This window comes from Mycosarcoma maydis, chromosome 2 (assembly GCF_000328475.2).
Source record: "Mycosarcoma maydis chromosome 2, whole genome shotgun sequence".
Classification (NCBI taxonomy): Eukaryota; Fungi; Basidiomycota; class Ustilaginomycetes; order Ustilaginales; genus Mycosarcoma; species Mycosarcoma maydis.
Window position 1 is genome coordinate 1547415 of NC_026479.1, and position 13312 is coordinate 1560726.

The 13312-nt window shown below is 53.5% G+C and overlaps 5 protein-coding genes and 1 non-coding gene across 6 annotated transcripts; 3 read left to right on the forward strand and 3 right to left on the reverse strand.

Annotated features, from left to right (window-relative positions):
- Positions 1 to 732: 732 nt before the first annotated feature.
- On the forward strand, positions 733 to 3096 carry UMAG_01322 (uncharacterized protein; the record flags this gene model as incomplete). Its single annotated transcript, XM_011388929.1, has 1 exon — positions 733 to 3096. One exon carries the CDS (start codon positions 733 to 735, stop codon positions 3094 to 3096), a length of 2364 nt encoding a protein of 787 aa, XP_011387231.1.
- Positions 3097 to 3732: 636 nt separating this feature from the next.
- Positions 3733 to 4788, forward strand: UMAG_01323 (uncharacterized protein; the record flags this gene model as incomplete). The annotated part of the gene is made up of 1 exon (XM_011388930.1): positions 3733 to 4788. The coding sequence occupies one exon, from the start codon at positions 3733 to 3735 to the stop codon at positions 4786 to 4788; it is 1056 nt and encodes a 351-aa protein (XP_011387232.1).
- Positions 4789 to 5222: 434 nt separating this feature from the next.
- Positions 5223 to 6899, reverse strand: UMAG_10238 (60S ribosomal protein eL18; the record flags this gene model as incomplete). Its single annotated transcript, XM_011389022.1, has 3 exons — positions 5223 to 5711; positions 6085 to 6171; positions 6897 to 6899. The coding sequence occupies 3 exons, from the start codon at positions 6897 to 6899 to the stop codon at positions 5223 to 5225; spliced, it is 579 nt and encodes a 192-aa protein (XP_011387324.1).
- A 965-nt stretch (positions 6900 to 7864) lies between these two features.
- UMAG_10239 (uncharacterized protein) lies at positions 7865 to 8884 on the forward strand (the record flags this gene model as incomplete). Its single annotated transcript, XM_011389023.1, has 1 exon — positions 7865 to 8884. The coding sequence occupies one exon, from the start codon at positions 7865 to 7867 to the stop codon at positions 8882 to 8884; it is 1020 nt and encodes a 339-aa protein (XP_011387325.1).
- A 967-nt stretch (positions 8885 to 9851) lies between these two features.
- On the reverse strand, positions 9852 to 12146 carry UMAG_01327 (uncharacterized protein; the record flags this gene model as incomplete). The annotated part of the gene is made up of 1 exon (XM_011388931.1): positions 9852 to 12146. The coding sequence occupies one exon, from the start codon at positions 12144 to 12146 to the stop codon at positions 9852 to 9854; it is 2295 nt and encodes a 764-aa protein (XP_011387233.1).
- A 718-nt stretch (positions 12147 to 12864) lies between these two features.
- On the reverse strand, positions 12865 to 12979 carry UMAG_16209. The gene has a single exon (XR_897723.1). It is a non-coding gene; the product is annotated as a 5S ribosomal RNA (ribosomal RNA).
- Between the last annotated feature and the right edge of the window lie 333 nt (positions 12980 to 13312).

A 13312-nucleotide genomic window follows, 5' to 3' on the forward strand; every position in this document is an offset into this window, starting at 1 on the left:
GTCCTGGCTGAGGCTGGGGCTAAGGCTGAGGCTGAGAGATGCCGTGACTGTGACTGTTTGTCGCGGCTCAAGTTGAGAAGAGTCTTCTCAAGCGCGCGCAATCACGAATTCTGTGATTCACGATTTGTGATTTGGTTGGCACTCTCGTTCTTTGCGCAAGTTTTTTCATTCGTGATTATTCGTTATTCTCCCAGCCCGAGACTCACGACTACGTAGAAAAATTAGATTGTTAGACCGTAGTCTCTGCAGCCTCGCTCCGCATTTCCCACGTGATGCGCAACGCGCACTTCACGCTCTGTGCTTTGTCTGTGTTCCGGTGTAGTTTTTGTTTAGCTCAGAATTGTTAGAGAGTTGATTCTGGCCGGGCTGAGTCGCTCGAGGTGAGCTGTACGTCATTCACAATTCACAATTCACAATTCACAATTTCTGTGTGTTCGTAGTTGCAGGCGGCAAAAGCACACCAACAACCATGAACCCTGCTCAAGTGCCTATGGCTGCTTTCAACCAAATTTAAACGCTGCACAAACACATGGGTTAAGAGAGCAGAGAGCAGAGAGTAGACAGAGGGTCCAAGGGTTCAACAGCTTTTTCGCTGGTACGACAACCTTTGCTTACTGCCACCATCCGCTCCTACGCCACTGGCACTTCCGCCACCCTGCCTGACACTACCACAGCTATAGTGCTGACTTCTTACGTCACCCTCTCTCGGCGGCTGCTCTTGATCTCGTCAGCATGTTTATGCTCAAGAGCCTCTTTGGCAAGATCTGGGGCGACTCCAACAACCACGAACTCATCCAGATTCCCGCAGGTGGCCTCTACCTAGTTCGTCCCAATGGCCCGCAAGGATTGCGCGAATGCATCTATGAGGATGCTGTTCTCTCCATCCGTAGAACCACGACCGAACATCACTATCAGCTCGTAGTCACAAAGGCTTTCCAGGACTCACAGGCCGAGCTCACCGACGACGATGACCTGGAGGATGAACGAGCATACCTCATCGATCAATCGCTTGACTTTCGCCTCTCAACTCGTGGCAAAGAGCGCACCATCGCATGGAGAGACTTTGAAGGCGACGACGATGATTTGCTCGAGTTCGTCATTGACAGCAAGCAAGTCAATGAGGTTACCATCACCATTTTCGAAATCACCTATCTTCAGTGCGTCTATGAGCACGCTTTCCGCACCAGCCATGAACGTGCCACCGAGGAGGATCTGGACCAGCTGAGATACAAGGACGAGGCGGATCAGAAACTTAGGCGTGAAAACAAAAGGCAGCTTGACAAGAAGCTCCAAGATGCAGGTATCGGCTCGACATCCACTTCCGCTTCCGCAACCACGACCACCATTGCTACTGTTGTAAAAGCCGAGCAAGACGCTAAACCAGCTCCAGCGATACCAGCAACGATCGCTCCCGTCGCCGATACTGCAGGACCGCAGATCGACCAAGACACTACCGTCTTTTCAGCCATCGCCGATCTATACCTTTACGACCTCAAGTCGCAATACTTTCTCGTGCAAGAGCGCAAAGTCGACGTCAGGGTTCTCGAGGCTGGTCGTTTTCTATTCTGGCTTTCCATCCGCGGTGCCGACAAGGTCTGGCTCGCACAAAAGGTGGAGACTGACATGAACATGAACTTTTCCCCAGAACAAACCTCGGCCGTCTGGAACTACTTCACCGACGACCGTCAGTGCTTCTCGTGGCTACTAAGGTTCGAGGACAAGGAAGCATACTCGCACTTTCACAAGGGCTTCTCCCAAGTCATGTACGAGACGCAGAACGAGGAATCCTGGGCAAAGGCCAAGAACGATGAGCGTGCGTACGCCGAGACAGCTTTCGAAGCTGGTGAGCCCATGGACGTCGACGACATCAGCGAGAGCGAGGATGGCAACGAATCAGTTCGCACTGCTAGAGAGGAGGAGGACGAGCGATATGACGACGATGAAGACGAAGTGGCAGCCGCACTCCAGGGCGGGCGAGCACGCTCTGACGAATCTTCGTGGCCCGAAGACTCGACTTCGCTTTTGGCTGGTCAACAGGACGTTAACTCGTTGCTTGCCGTTGGCTACAAATTTGACCGTTCTTTTGTTGCACGAGGCGACAAGATTGGCGTCTTCCGTCACACGGACGACAACAAGCTGGAGCACGACACTACCATCAACAATGTCGGCACGCCCAGCGGCAAGGGTTTCCGGCCGCTCAAGATGATGCTGCATAACCAGGACGCGCAGATGGTGTTGATGGACCCGTCCAACAAAAACGCCGTATACAATATGGATCTCGAGTACGGCAAAATCGTCGAAGAGTGGAAGGTGCACGACGATGTTCAGGTCAACAATGTAGTCGCTAATAGCAAGTATGCGCAGATGACGGCCGAAAAAACCATGATTGGCCACAGCCACAACGGCATCTATCGTATCGACCCGCGTCTCTCTGGTAACAAGCTGGTCGACTCAGAGTTCAAGCAGTATGCGTCCAAGAACGACTTCTCCGTCGCAGCAACCGACAGCAAGGGCCGATTGGCGGTCGCCTCGAACAAGGGCGACATTCGACTCTTTGACTCGATCGGCAAAAATGCAAAGACGGCACTGCCAGCACTTGGAGACCCGATCCTGGGCATTGACGTGTCTGCAGACGGGCGTTACATCATTGCCACATGCAAGACGTACCTGCTTCTCATTGACACGCTCATCGGCTCGGGTCGATACCAAGGCCAGCTCGGTTTCGACCGCTCCTTTCCCGCCGATGCGAAACCGCAACCGAAGCGACTTACGCTCAAACCATCGCACGTGGCATACATGGGTTCGGCCATCTCGTTCTCGCCAGCGCGCTTCAACACGGGTTCGGACCAGGAGACGTCGATCGTCACCAGTACCGGCGCTTATGTCGTCAGCTGGTCGTTCAAAGACGTCAAGAAGGGCAATCTTGGGTCGTACGTGCTCAAGCGATACGGAGGCGAGGTTATTTCGGACGAACACGCGTACGGCTCGGACCAGGCGATCGTGGTTGCGTTTGAACATGATGTACAGATGGCAAAGAGAAGTCAACTGCTCAAGCCTACACGTAAGTCGCTAGCTCCGACAGGGTTCGGCCGCTGATTCGGGATCCACTTTTGCGCTCGCTTTGGTTGTTAGGCACGCGATGTTGTGAGAGATGCGATCATACCTTTACTTCTCGACCTCGCCTTGGAGGGCGAATGTTTTGTCATCACGAATGTAATGTAATTCAGTTGCACTCACGACTGGCGCGCGAATTAATGATACCTTTTCATTCAGCATGCGATGGCGAACAGTGCGGTTTGCACTTGGTTTTGTTCTGTGCAACGTTTGAATGAAAGAGCGAGTCGATATGAGCTCGACCCGGATTGTTGGTACGATAAGACGTGAAGAAAAGTGTGAGTTGGGAGAAAGTTGGGAGATGTGGTGTTGGTGTTTGGCAAACCGTGCAAGGTATATGACCGAGACTTGGGAGGGTTTAAGGGTTGCGGGATGCGAAATTCGTGACTGTACACGTGCGGTAACGCGCCATGTTGGAGGACGAGTTTGGGGAGTTTTTCGGGAGGCGGAAGATTTGGATGAGGATGGACAGATTCGTGATTGTTGCGATACGTTTGCATCTTGGCACTTGGCTTTCCACCTTACAGGCTCATTGTCAAACTGCTCCGTGGAACGCCTCACGCATCGCTTCGTCAGACACGATCCTAAGTGTCTGCGGCGCTCGAGACATTTTGCACCATGGCACGAAATCAAGAAAAAGCGCAGTCGATGCTCTACCGTTTCCGAGAAGCGCAAGCGACCTCGCTCGGAGTCTCGACCAAACCAGCCAGACGACCTCGGCTAGCATCGTCGGTCTCGTCCCTGAAAGAGTGCGAGCGATGGCGTTCAGATGTGATCCGCGAAATCTCACGCAAGGTCAGCAAGATCCAGGATTTCGGTCTGAACGACTACGAGGTCCGCGATCTCAATGACGAGATCAACAAATTGCTCAGGGAGAAGGGACATTGGGAAAATCAGATCGTCGCGCTGGGCGGCGCGAATTACAAGCGCGGAGTGCCAAGCATGCTAGGCGACGACAAGGGAGTGGTGGGACGTGGCGGATACAAGTACTTTGGAAGGGCCAAGGATTTGCCTGGTGTGAAGGAGCTGTTCACCTCGCAGAAAGCGGACGAGGCAGGTAGGAGCGAGGAGAGGTATGAGAGGTTTAGGAATCTGCCACCGTCGTACTACGGTGATGAGGACGAAGACGATGGTTTGCTGCTCGAACAAGAGCGGAGCGCAGAGGAGGTGGAGTGGAACGAGCGTTTTTGGAACGTGGTCCAGGGCCTGAAGCACGACCTTCAAAGTCGCGATGACCATGACAATATGCATCTAACCGATGCTGAGGATGACGAGCATGGTGGGATTCAAGTACCCAAGATCCCAAGACCGAGTCCCAGACCATTAAAGCAAAGCGTCCAGGCTGTCCAGGCATCTCTCTCGGCTGCATACAATCAGCGCTTCATGGAGCACGCAGCCACACCAGCCGAATCCACATCGAAACGCGCACCACAAGACGAGCTGCAAACACCAGCTAAACGTCACAAGAACGAGCAAGGCCATCCAATTCCGCCAACGCATCACGCTGACGCCGAACCGTCTCGAACCACGCTCGAACCACCCAGCGTGGCTGACTACTCCATCTTCTCACCCGAGGACCTCCAACCTCCCCCGATACCCGACCGTGCCGCCATCGAAAAACTCATCTTGCAAGCAAAAAAGAAGCAGTTGAGACAAGAGTATATCGGCGCTTAATCGCCGTCGCACTCCGAACTGTACTTGTACCGGCTTGTCCTCATCCCTCTCGTAATTCTCAAAAGCTTCTGAGCCTATTGTCCACGGTCTGCGCCAGGTGAATGTAGGATCAACACGGTTTCAATGCGTCCGGCATGCTGTGGAAAACACCCGAGGTCCATCTCAACAGGTGACTTTTTCACAAGCGAGAAAGATGGATCGAACAAAGTACAATTCTGCATTGATGCGGGCAGGTGTGTGTATGAGTGTGTGGAGAGTAGGTGCTATGAAGAATCGGCGTTTGCGAGCTTGGCACCCAACGGGCGGCTTCCAGACTCGAAGCGGAGAGTCGTTTTTTGGGTGATCGTGTGTGAGGCACGACAAATTCATGTCAATAGTAGAGAGGCGAAGAAAAGAGGTGACAATACAAGCTATGCAAGATTGCATATCTGCATTTACACCTTGAAACCACGCGAAGCACGACGACCACGGGCCTTCTCGAACTTGCGGCCCTTGGAGCGGATGTAGGGCTTCTTGTTCTTGTGGGGGCCGAAGCCGAAGTGCTTGACGGCCTCGCGCGCGTTCTTCTGGCCACGGATGAGCACCGTGTTGCTACCGGTGGGCGCGCGCGTAGCGAGCTGGTCCAGCGTGAGGCACTCACCGCCAGCAGCCTCGATGCGGGCACGCGCGGTGTTGGTGAATCGCAAGGCGGCAACCGAGAGCTTGGGAAGCTCCAAAACTCGGTTGTCATCAGTGATAGTGCCAACAACGACAACCGTCTTGGGGGTCTCGGAGGCCGAAGCGGCCACACCACCCTGTGACTTGGTCAGGTAGATGACGCGCGAAACCGAGACGGGAGGCTGGTTGATCTTGGACATGTACAGTCGGCGAAGGATGGCCTTGTTGAATCGGCTGTCCGTGCGACGAGCAAGGAAGCGGTAGAGCTGTGTGCGATAGACGTAGGTGGTTAGATAGCCAGGATAGAGGGAAATATATCAGTAAGCATGTTGTTGCTTCTGTGTAGGAGAGGTTTCCGCCAACTGCCAGAGTGATGCAATTCCTCTCTTACTCGCAGCCCTTTTCCCTTTTTGAGGATCATATCCTTGCAATGCGTTGACCTGACGCCGCATATTGGTTCCTGGTCAGATGCGAAACCTGAACTGCCACAATCTGGTGCAGTCACCTGAAGATTTGCTTCTTGCGTCCACGACATACTGGATCTCTGCTTCTCTATCCTATACTCGACATCACTGCAGCCGTCGGCGAAAGAACTCCTTGAACATATGCATGGGCACCCTGCTGCGTGCTGAAACTTACCTTGACCAGGAGCAGGAGGTAAGGGTCCTGGCTCTTGGGAGCGGTACGCTGACCGTTCTTGACGTGCTTCTTAGCGATATCAATACCCTGAGAGCGTGGTAATAATACGATGGACAAAGAGTCGAACAGGCGATGATTAGCACGATTGTTCGGTGATGGTGAGAGAGTCACAGGTTAGGAACGGCCGACGACAGCAGTTCAACGATGACAATGATGGAGATCGTGATAGACAGTTCCGTCGTTGATGTTGGTGGATGGTCTCCTTAATCGACGTCGAGACAAAGGTAGCGAAAAGCCAATCTCCGCAATGACGACGCTCACGTTGGAGGGCTGATGCGTTCGGTGATGCGCTGTTTCCTCCTCGATCATGTGTTTGGTGAAAACCGGTCCTCCTGCACTGTCCACGTTTCTGCTACTTAACTATCCAAATTGAATACCATCATGCAATTGAGTCGTTGCCTTTGGGATGATGTATCGGCAATCCAACGAGAACGTCTCTTGCCATATGGAGATGCCTGTGCTCGCTGCCCAACCGAGGCTTAAACGACCATAACTCTCCGAAACTTTCGTGATGTATGCAGAGTCGGCACAAGTCCAATGTGACATGGTGATGAATGTGACTGCAAATCCACACGTAGGTTGCTCATAACGAGCAGGTTGGATGCTGACCACTGATCATTGCTGATGTTTGGTGTTGCTGTATGTGCAAAGATATCGATAATGCCGCCGTCGATGGATGTTGTTGTTGCTGCTGTCGTCGACCTGTATGTAGCAGGCTTGTGCCCGTTCTACATTGATGGGGCACAACTTACCATTTTGATGTATGTCTTGAAGGGGTGGCGATGGTGACGGTAGCAAAGACGATGATAGCGACGAGCCACTTTCGATGCACTCACCGGCTCTCTGTCTCTGCTAGACTTTCAGTCACGATCTGTGTCAACCTAACTGTGGGAGGCTCACAGAGCCTTGTCGAGACCCTCAAAATTCCAAGTTTCCAACTCGCGCTCAGCCTCTCACCGTTGTCGATGGATCGTCGAACTTTTGCGGTTCGAGACTTGGCTTAACTGGCACTGCGACAAAACAAGTGCCTGCACATCAGTCTGTTGCCCAACCTTTTTGGGCAGCGAAAAGACGACAGCAAGGAAAACATCGGCCGAGCAATGGGACAACATCACATGACTATTTCATTTACAATTACAAAATGGCTTAACACTGTTGCACAAATTGATCGGGTCTGAAGAGCAGTCGCGAGTCACGATTTTGCGATCTATGAACGATCGGTACGGAATAATGTGAATAATGCTGACACAGCCCAAGAGTAGCTGCGATCACACATGCTTAACTCAGCAAGAAAATGCGACGACTCAAGAAGCGGGCGAGGAAAATGATGGACAAAATCGTGATTCGTGAATTAATCACAAAATGGTGATCTGCTTGTGCGACTCACGACTTGTGACTTGATCACACAAGGTAAAACGTTTCCCATCTGCAGCAGCCTGCACGTTGCACTTGTTGCCACCCAATCACAATCATATATCCAACCCACTTTGGAAGTCGATCTCAGGCGTGACAGCTCTCCTCTGTGAATCATGGTATGTACCTGGATTAGCGCACCGAAACAGCAACAAGAAGACTGTTGGTTTCTCGCTCGACTGTAAAACCTCTTGGTGTGTCTCGAACGGCAAAATTGACCCTGTACAACCCCTATTGCCCGGCTCTTACCTTGTCTCCTTTCGCTTCCTGCGCATCGTCTCGCCTCCGCTCCCCTCTGTCTGCAACCATGGACGGCTTGAACAACCGACAAACCGACAATGACGTCGTCATGGAACGTCGCGCTGTTCCGGACTACAAGGATATTGATGAGGATCACAGGCCTCAGACGCCTCCTCGTCGTGGCCGATCATACTCGCGCTCTCCCTCCACCACGCCCGTCCCTGGGCATCGCGAGCGCTCTCCAATTCGCAGCGTGAGCCGCAGCCGCTCGCCACCTCCTCGTCGACGCGAGGATCGATCGCGTTCGCCCGTCTCGCGCCGTCCAGACCGAGATGGCCGACGCGACCGTGCGCGATCGCGCTCGCGCTCGCCTCCTCCTGCGCGCTCCGATCGTCGACGCACGCCACCGCCCAAGCCTCGTGGTGCTCCTCAAGAGGTCGAGCCTACCACGGTGCTCGGCGTGTTTGGACTCTCGATCCGCACCACTGAAAAGGACCTCGAGTACGAATTCGACGCCATTGCTCCCGTCGAAAAAGTCGTCATCGTCTATGATGCGCGTACCGGTCGATCGCGCGGCTTCGGCTTCATCACCATGCGCGACGTCGAGGGCGCCTCGGCCGCCATCGAGGCTTTGAATGGTAAAGATCTGCACGGCCGACGCGTCCGTGTCGACTTTTCCACCACGCACAAGCCGCACGACCCTACACCTGGTATTTACAAGGGCGAGGTTCGACCCGATGACCGCTACCGTGGACCTGCAGCCGACGCTGGACGCGGCGAGAGGTACAATGGCCGGGCTTTTGACCGTGCCGGACCGACATCGTACCGTGGAGGCGATTCGTACCGACGTAGCCATGCCGAATCGCGCGACAACTGGAGACGAAGGCCCTCGCCTCCTCGCCGACCCAGGAGGTCACCTAGCCCTAGAAGAGGTGGCGGCTCCAGGCACTCGCGCTCGCCAAGTCCAAGGCGTGGTGGTGACAGGTACAATGCCGACAGGGACGAGAGAGTTCCACCTCCTCGAAGCAGACTCGGGAGCCACCTTGACAGCCCGCCTCGTGACGAGGTGGACCGAATCCGATACTGATTGCGCACCCGTATAGCACGCCGTGTGCTTGGCATACCTCAAATTGCCTCTCCATACTTGGCGGCGTGTGGACGCGATCTGTTTTATCACCGAGATCGTACATCACAAACGATCGCTCCAACACACCTGAGCCCAGGGATTGTTCCGAACGAATTGTTGCCCGTTTCCCAAGTTGTGCTCCAAGCCCTCGCGCCCAAGCTGCTCTCGTGCCTTTTGTTCCACAAGTGCTGTTGCTGTCCTCAAAACTTTCTTGCCAACGTCTTCAAATGCTGCCGTTCTGCCTTTTTCCTGTTTCAAGATGAATGCTCCGCTCGTTTTTGCCCGTCAACATCAACAATCAAGTGTGCGCCATCCTTGGTCGACGTCAACGTACAAGTGTGTTTCCCTTCAAGATCAAGTGTTCAGTTTTGCAAGGTCAAGATCGTGTGTGTGAACGAGTAGGACAAGCAAGAGCGATTCGCAAGTCGCGTGGCTGCTGAGCGAGCTGATGCAAGAATGGGTCGCGCTTGCATATGCGCTGCAAAAGAAAAGACATGGCGGGTCGATGCATTCAGTCGAGGTATGCCGTTACGGGATGCGCAAGAAACGTGAAGCTGACAGAGCAACAACGATCCAGTCGCCAACGCTTGCAAGTCTATATTCGAGAACAACATGCACGATTGCGCTCCAAATCGTGAATGGGGCGCGCCAGACTTGCTCGCCAAGATCGGTAAGCTGAACTGTGTTACCAAGCGGTATACTGACATGATCTGTAGGCGCTGTCGGCAGTCATTTGAGCATGCGATGCATTCGAGGTCGTAGCAAGGTGAGTCTTGTCCAACATCTAGTTTGTACAAATTCGCAGCTGTCGTGGCTGTTGTAAAGCACTGCCTTGCACAATGAGAATAGAATGATATACATGACCAAATCCATAAGCCGTCAGTCTCGCGAGCGATGTGTTTGTGCAACAGGTGTGTTGGAGGCTTGATCACCATTCCTGAACCAACTCGTTTCTGAGCCGCATCATTTGCTCGATCAACTTGTCCTTCTCCGCCCACCGCTCATCCGCCTGCACGCTGAGCCGTCCATTGTGCTCCAACACCCTGATCAATCTTGGATCGGCAACGTGGCCCTTGTACCACTCTCTACTCGCCTGCTCCTCTTGACCGCTTACAAACAGGATCCACGGCGTCAACCATTGCTTGATCCACACTTGCTCGTCAGGCTGCAGACAGCTGAACCACCAGATGTAGTCATCGAACGAATGGCTGACGCCTCGATACGCGGATAGCGCACCGTCGATAGCACGTGCGCGGTAGTTGATGCGATAACGGAGGATGCGATCCGGAGACAGCCCGCCAGCGACCAGGTCGTGGATGAGCATGCGTTGAGCAATGTACACCTGAGAATCGGAGCAGACGCGACCGAAGATATGCGCAACGTTGTGTGGTGTCAACCAAGCAGCCGTGTCTGCAAGATGTGGTCCGTCTTCGTCATCATGATCATGATCATCGTCGTCGTATCGAACATGGATGAACTCCGAACACCCATCGCAGCCGATCACTTGGACTCGATCGTGCACTTGATCTTCGGCCATGTTGTACGTCGAACCGCATCGACAGGGGTAACTGAACGCCACCGAGTCTTGTGTTTCCGAGACGTGGAAAGATTCGAACTCGACCGTCGCCGAGATGCGCGGCGACCGTGATTCAGTGCAAGCATGCGCAGCTGCAAGCGATTCGTCGTATTGCATTCGGAGTTGGTCGTCACCGAGCACCTTGTACGCATGATTGAGTTGACGGATGAGCTCGTCGCATGACAGCACGTCGGTGACGGTGCCAGCGTCGATAGAAGGAAATTGACAAGGTGTGTGGCTGCCCGCTAGCTGCTGCAGCTTATCGGGATGGTATCGACGTACTTGAGCGAGGTAAGCTGCGCGGATCTCGGCAGACGTCGCATATGGCTTGACTCCAAGGACTTGGTACAGCGACGCTTCTTCCCCTGTCGAACGAGCAGAACTTGTGCTTCCCTTGAACGACTGCTGATCGTTGCGTGCCGTCTGCTGGTCCATTTTGACTCCGTAGTACGGCAACATCTTCTCCACCAACGATAGCATATAATAATTGTTGACCTGCCTTACCAAATCCGCCTGGTCTGTGGGCGTGTTGATATTGCGATACACCCATTCTTCGTCCGCACACTCTCCGATCACAAACCACACGCCTTGCTGCTGGCACCATCCGGCCAAGCGTCCATCCATCATGGCACTTGTCCAATCTTGTTTCACAAACGCCTGGTTGCGCGTATCGCGGGTCGCACGAAACGTGTGCATGTTCATGGTTTCCAAAACACGCACAAGCGCCAACGCATCCACGTCGCGCAAGCGTGCGATTTTCTCGATGTCACTTAGATGGGCGGGTAGGTCGAGCAGAGTTGCCAACTCGTCGAATTGATCTCGGGTCTCAGTGACGGATTTCGAGGGCCAGATGGCCGCATTGGACTGAAGAAAGATACGTCGTATCATGGGATTGTAGCATGCATCTTGGGTGGATAGATCGAATTCATGCATGAGCTGCATGTGCGTGCTGTGCGCACCTGCTGAAAGACCACTGACGGTGATGTTGGTCGGGTCGCCACCGAAATGCTCAATGTTGTGATAGACCCATTCGAGAGCTGCTCTCTGATCCCAAAAGCCGTAGTTTCCAGTCAAGTGATCCGGATCTTCGTTTCGCAGTGCATCATGCGCAAGGAAGCCAAACACGTTGAGACGGTATGCTGTCGTGACGATGACCGCATCGAGCCCAGCTGCATGAAGGAGATCACTTGGATCTGCATTGGGAGAAAACTTTGCATTGCCAACCTGAAGCCAGCCTCCGTGGATGAAGAAGAGCACTGGCCGCTTTCCGGGTGGTCTGGACCCATCCGCTTGTACTGGACACCAGACGTTGAGGTAAAGGCAGTCTTCGCTTTGCGGAAACGTGGGTGCATCGGGAAAAGTGATGCCGTTCGTGAGAGCATAGTTGGTCGGTTGTAGACTTTGAGCCGCAAAGTCAACGTATTTTCTACCGTCCGAATCGTAGCGAAAGGACGGCGGCAGAGGTTGGGGTCGCTTCCATCGAAGTGGGCCTAGTGGTGCTTGGGCAAAGGGAATACCAGCGTAGCGTTGTGACTTGAGCTGACCGGTGGTCTTGTCCTTGCCAACCCGCCCGATGAGCTTGCCTTTTCCGGGAATATCGACATTCGCAGCATCGTGGTCGACAAATGTACTCGAGGTCTGACCCATGGTTGTTGCGCTGCAGCTGCGACGCTCCGTAGCCGTGAGCTTAGTCGAGGTGGTCCAGATTCGAGGCGTCGATCCTTTTCGCTGGCCTGTGCTGTACAACAAGTGCGTGAGAGCAGAGACTGTAGCTCAAGCGGAGACAATACGTGATTGCGAGTCGCCCGGTGCCTGCCAAACGTGTGATGTTCGAACTATGTGCGAGCAAAGCGTGCTCGCAAGAGGCGAACGGTTCGAGGCTAGTCGTCGGGAGATGCGGGTCGTACCAACGGCGAACGAGACAGTCCTAAGTCATGGCAGCTTGTATGTCTAGGAACTCGAGATCTGCTATTCCAAGCGCTGCGCCGGATCAGGTGTTGAATCGTAGCAGGATCAGGTGGAGAGCAAGTAAGTGTCTGTGCATCATGTTGTAAGGTAGACATGACGAATGTCACAAGACATGAATCACGAATGCCTTTGTGCCCTCCCAGCGGCGTTCAGTGAAGTCACAGTCGTGAGTTGTGAGTGATTCCCTATTTTTTTCTCTTTCTCGCCGAATTAGCCGGGCATTTACCACAAGTTTGATTTTTTTTGTTCCGGTTCAGAGCTTCCCAAAATCGTGATTCACGAATGGGTATTTTTCCGTCGTGCGTGTTCAGTGATTCACGATTGCTACAAACATCTTGGCGTACGGCTTGTATCGTCAGACATAGCAAACCGGAGCTGGAGGCAGAGGATGCAAAAACAACTGCAGCACCTAGGATTCCCGCGTGGTCCCCCACCGCAGTACTGACTAGGCGACGACTTGCTTGACTGCGCAGATCGAACGGGATGCGGTATTTTCATGTCTCTATGGCCGCAGATGTGGGTGGAAAAGGCGTGCAGCATTGATAATGTCGGCCATGATCAAGACTTTGTGTCTTGTCCGTCTCTTGAAACCAATTTCGCAACATAGCTTGAGTCCAAGCTTGAGTGTTGACACTCGACAACCCTCAGGAATCACACGGAACGCAGAGTGCTTTAAAGTGGGTGTGCATGAGGTCATATCAAGGAAACCAAGCGAGGCGGTATTTACGTATGTGAATGATCCTATCGATGCGACGTGAGTTCGAGTTCAAACAAGATCCTCAGAGAGGCGCATGCACGACAGATGGATCTGGTGGTAAGAAGCGGCGAATCATGCCCATCCTCTC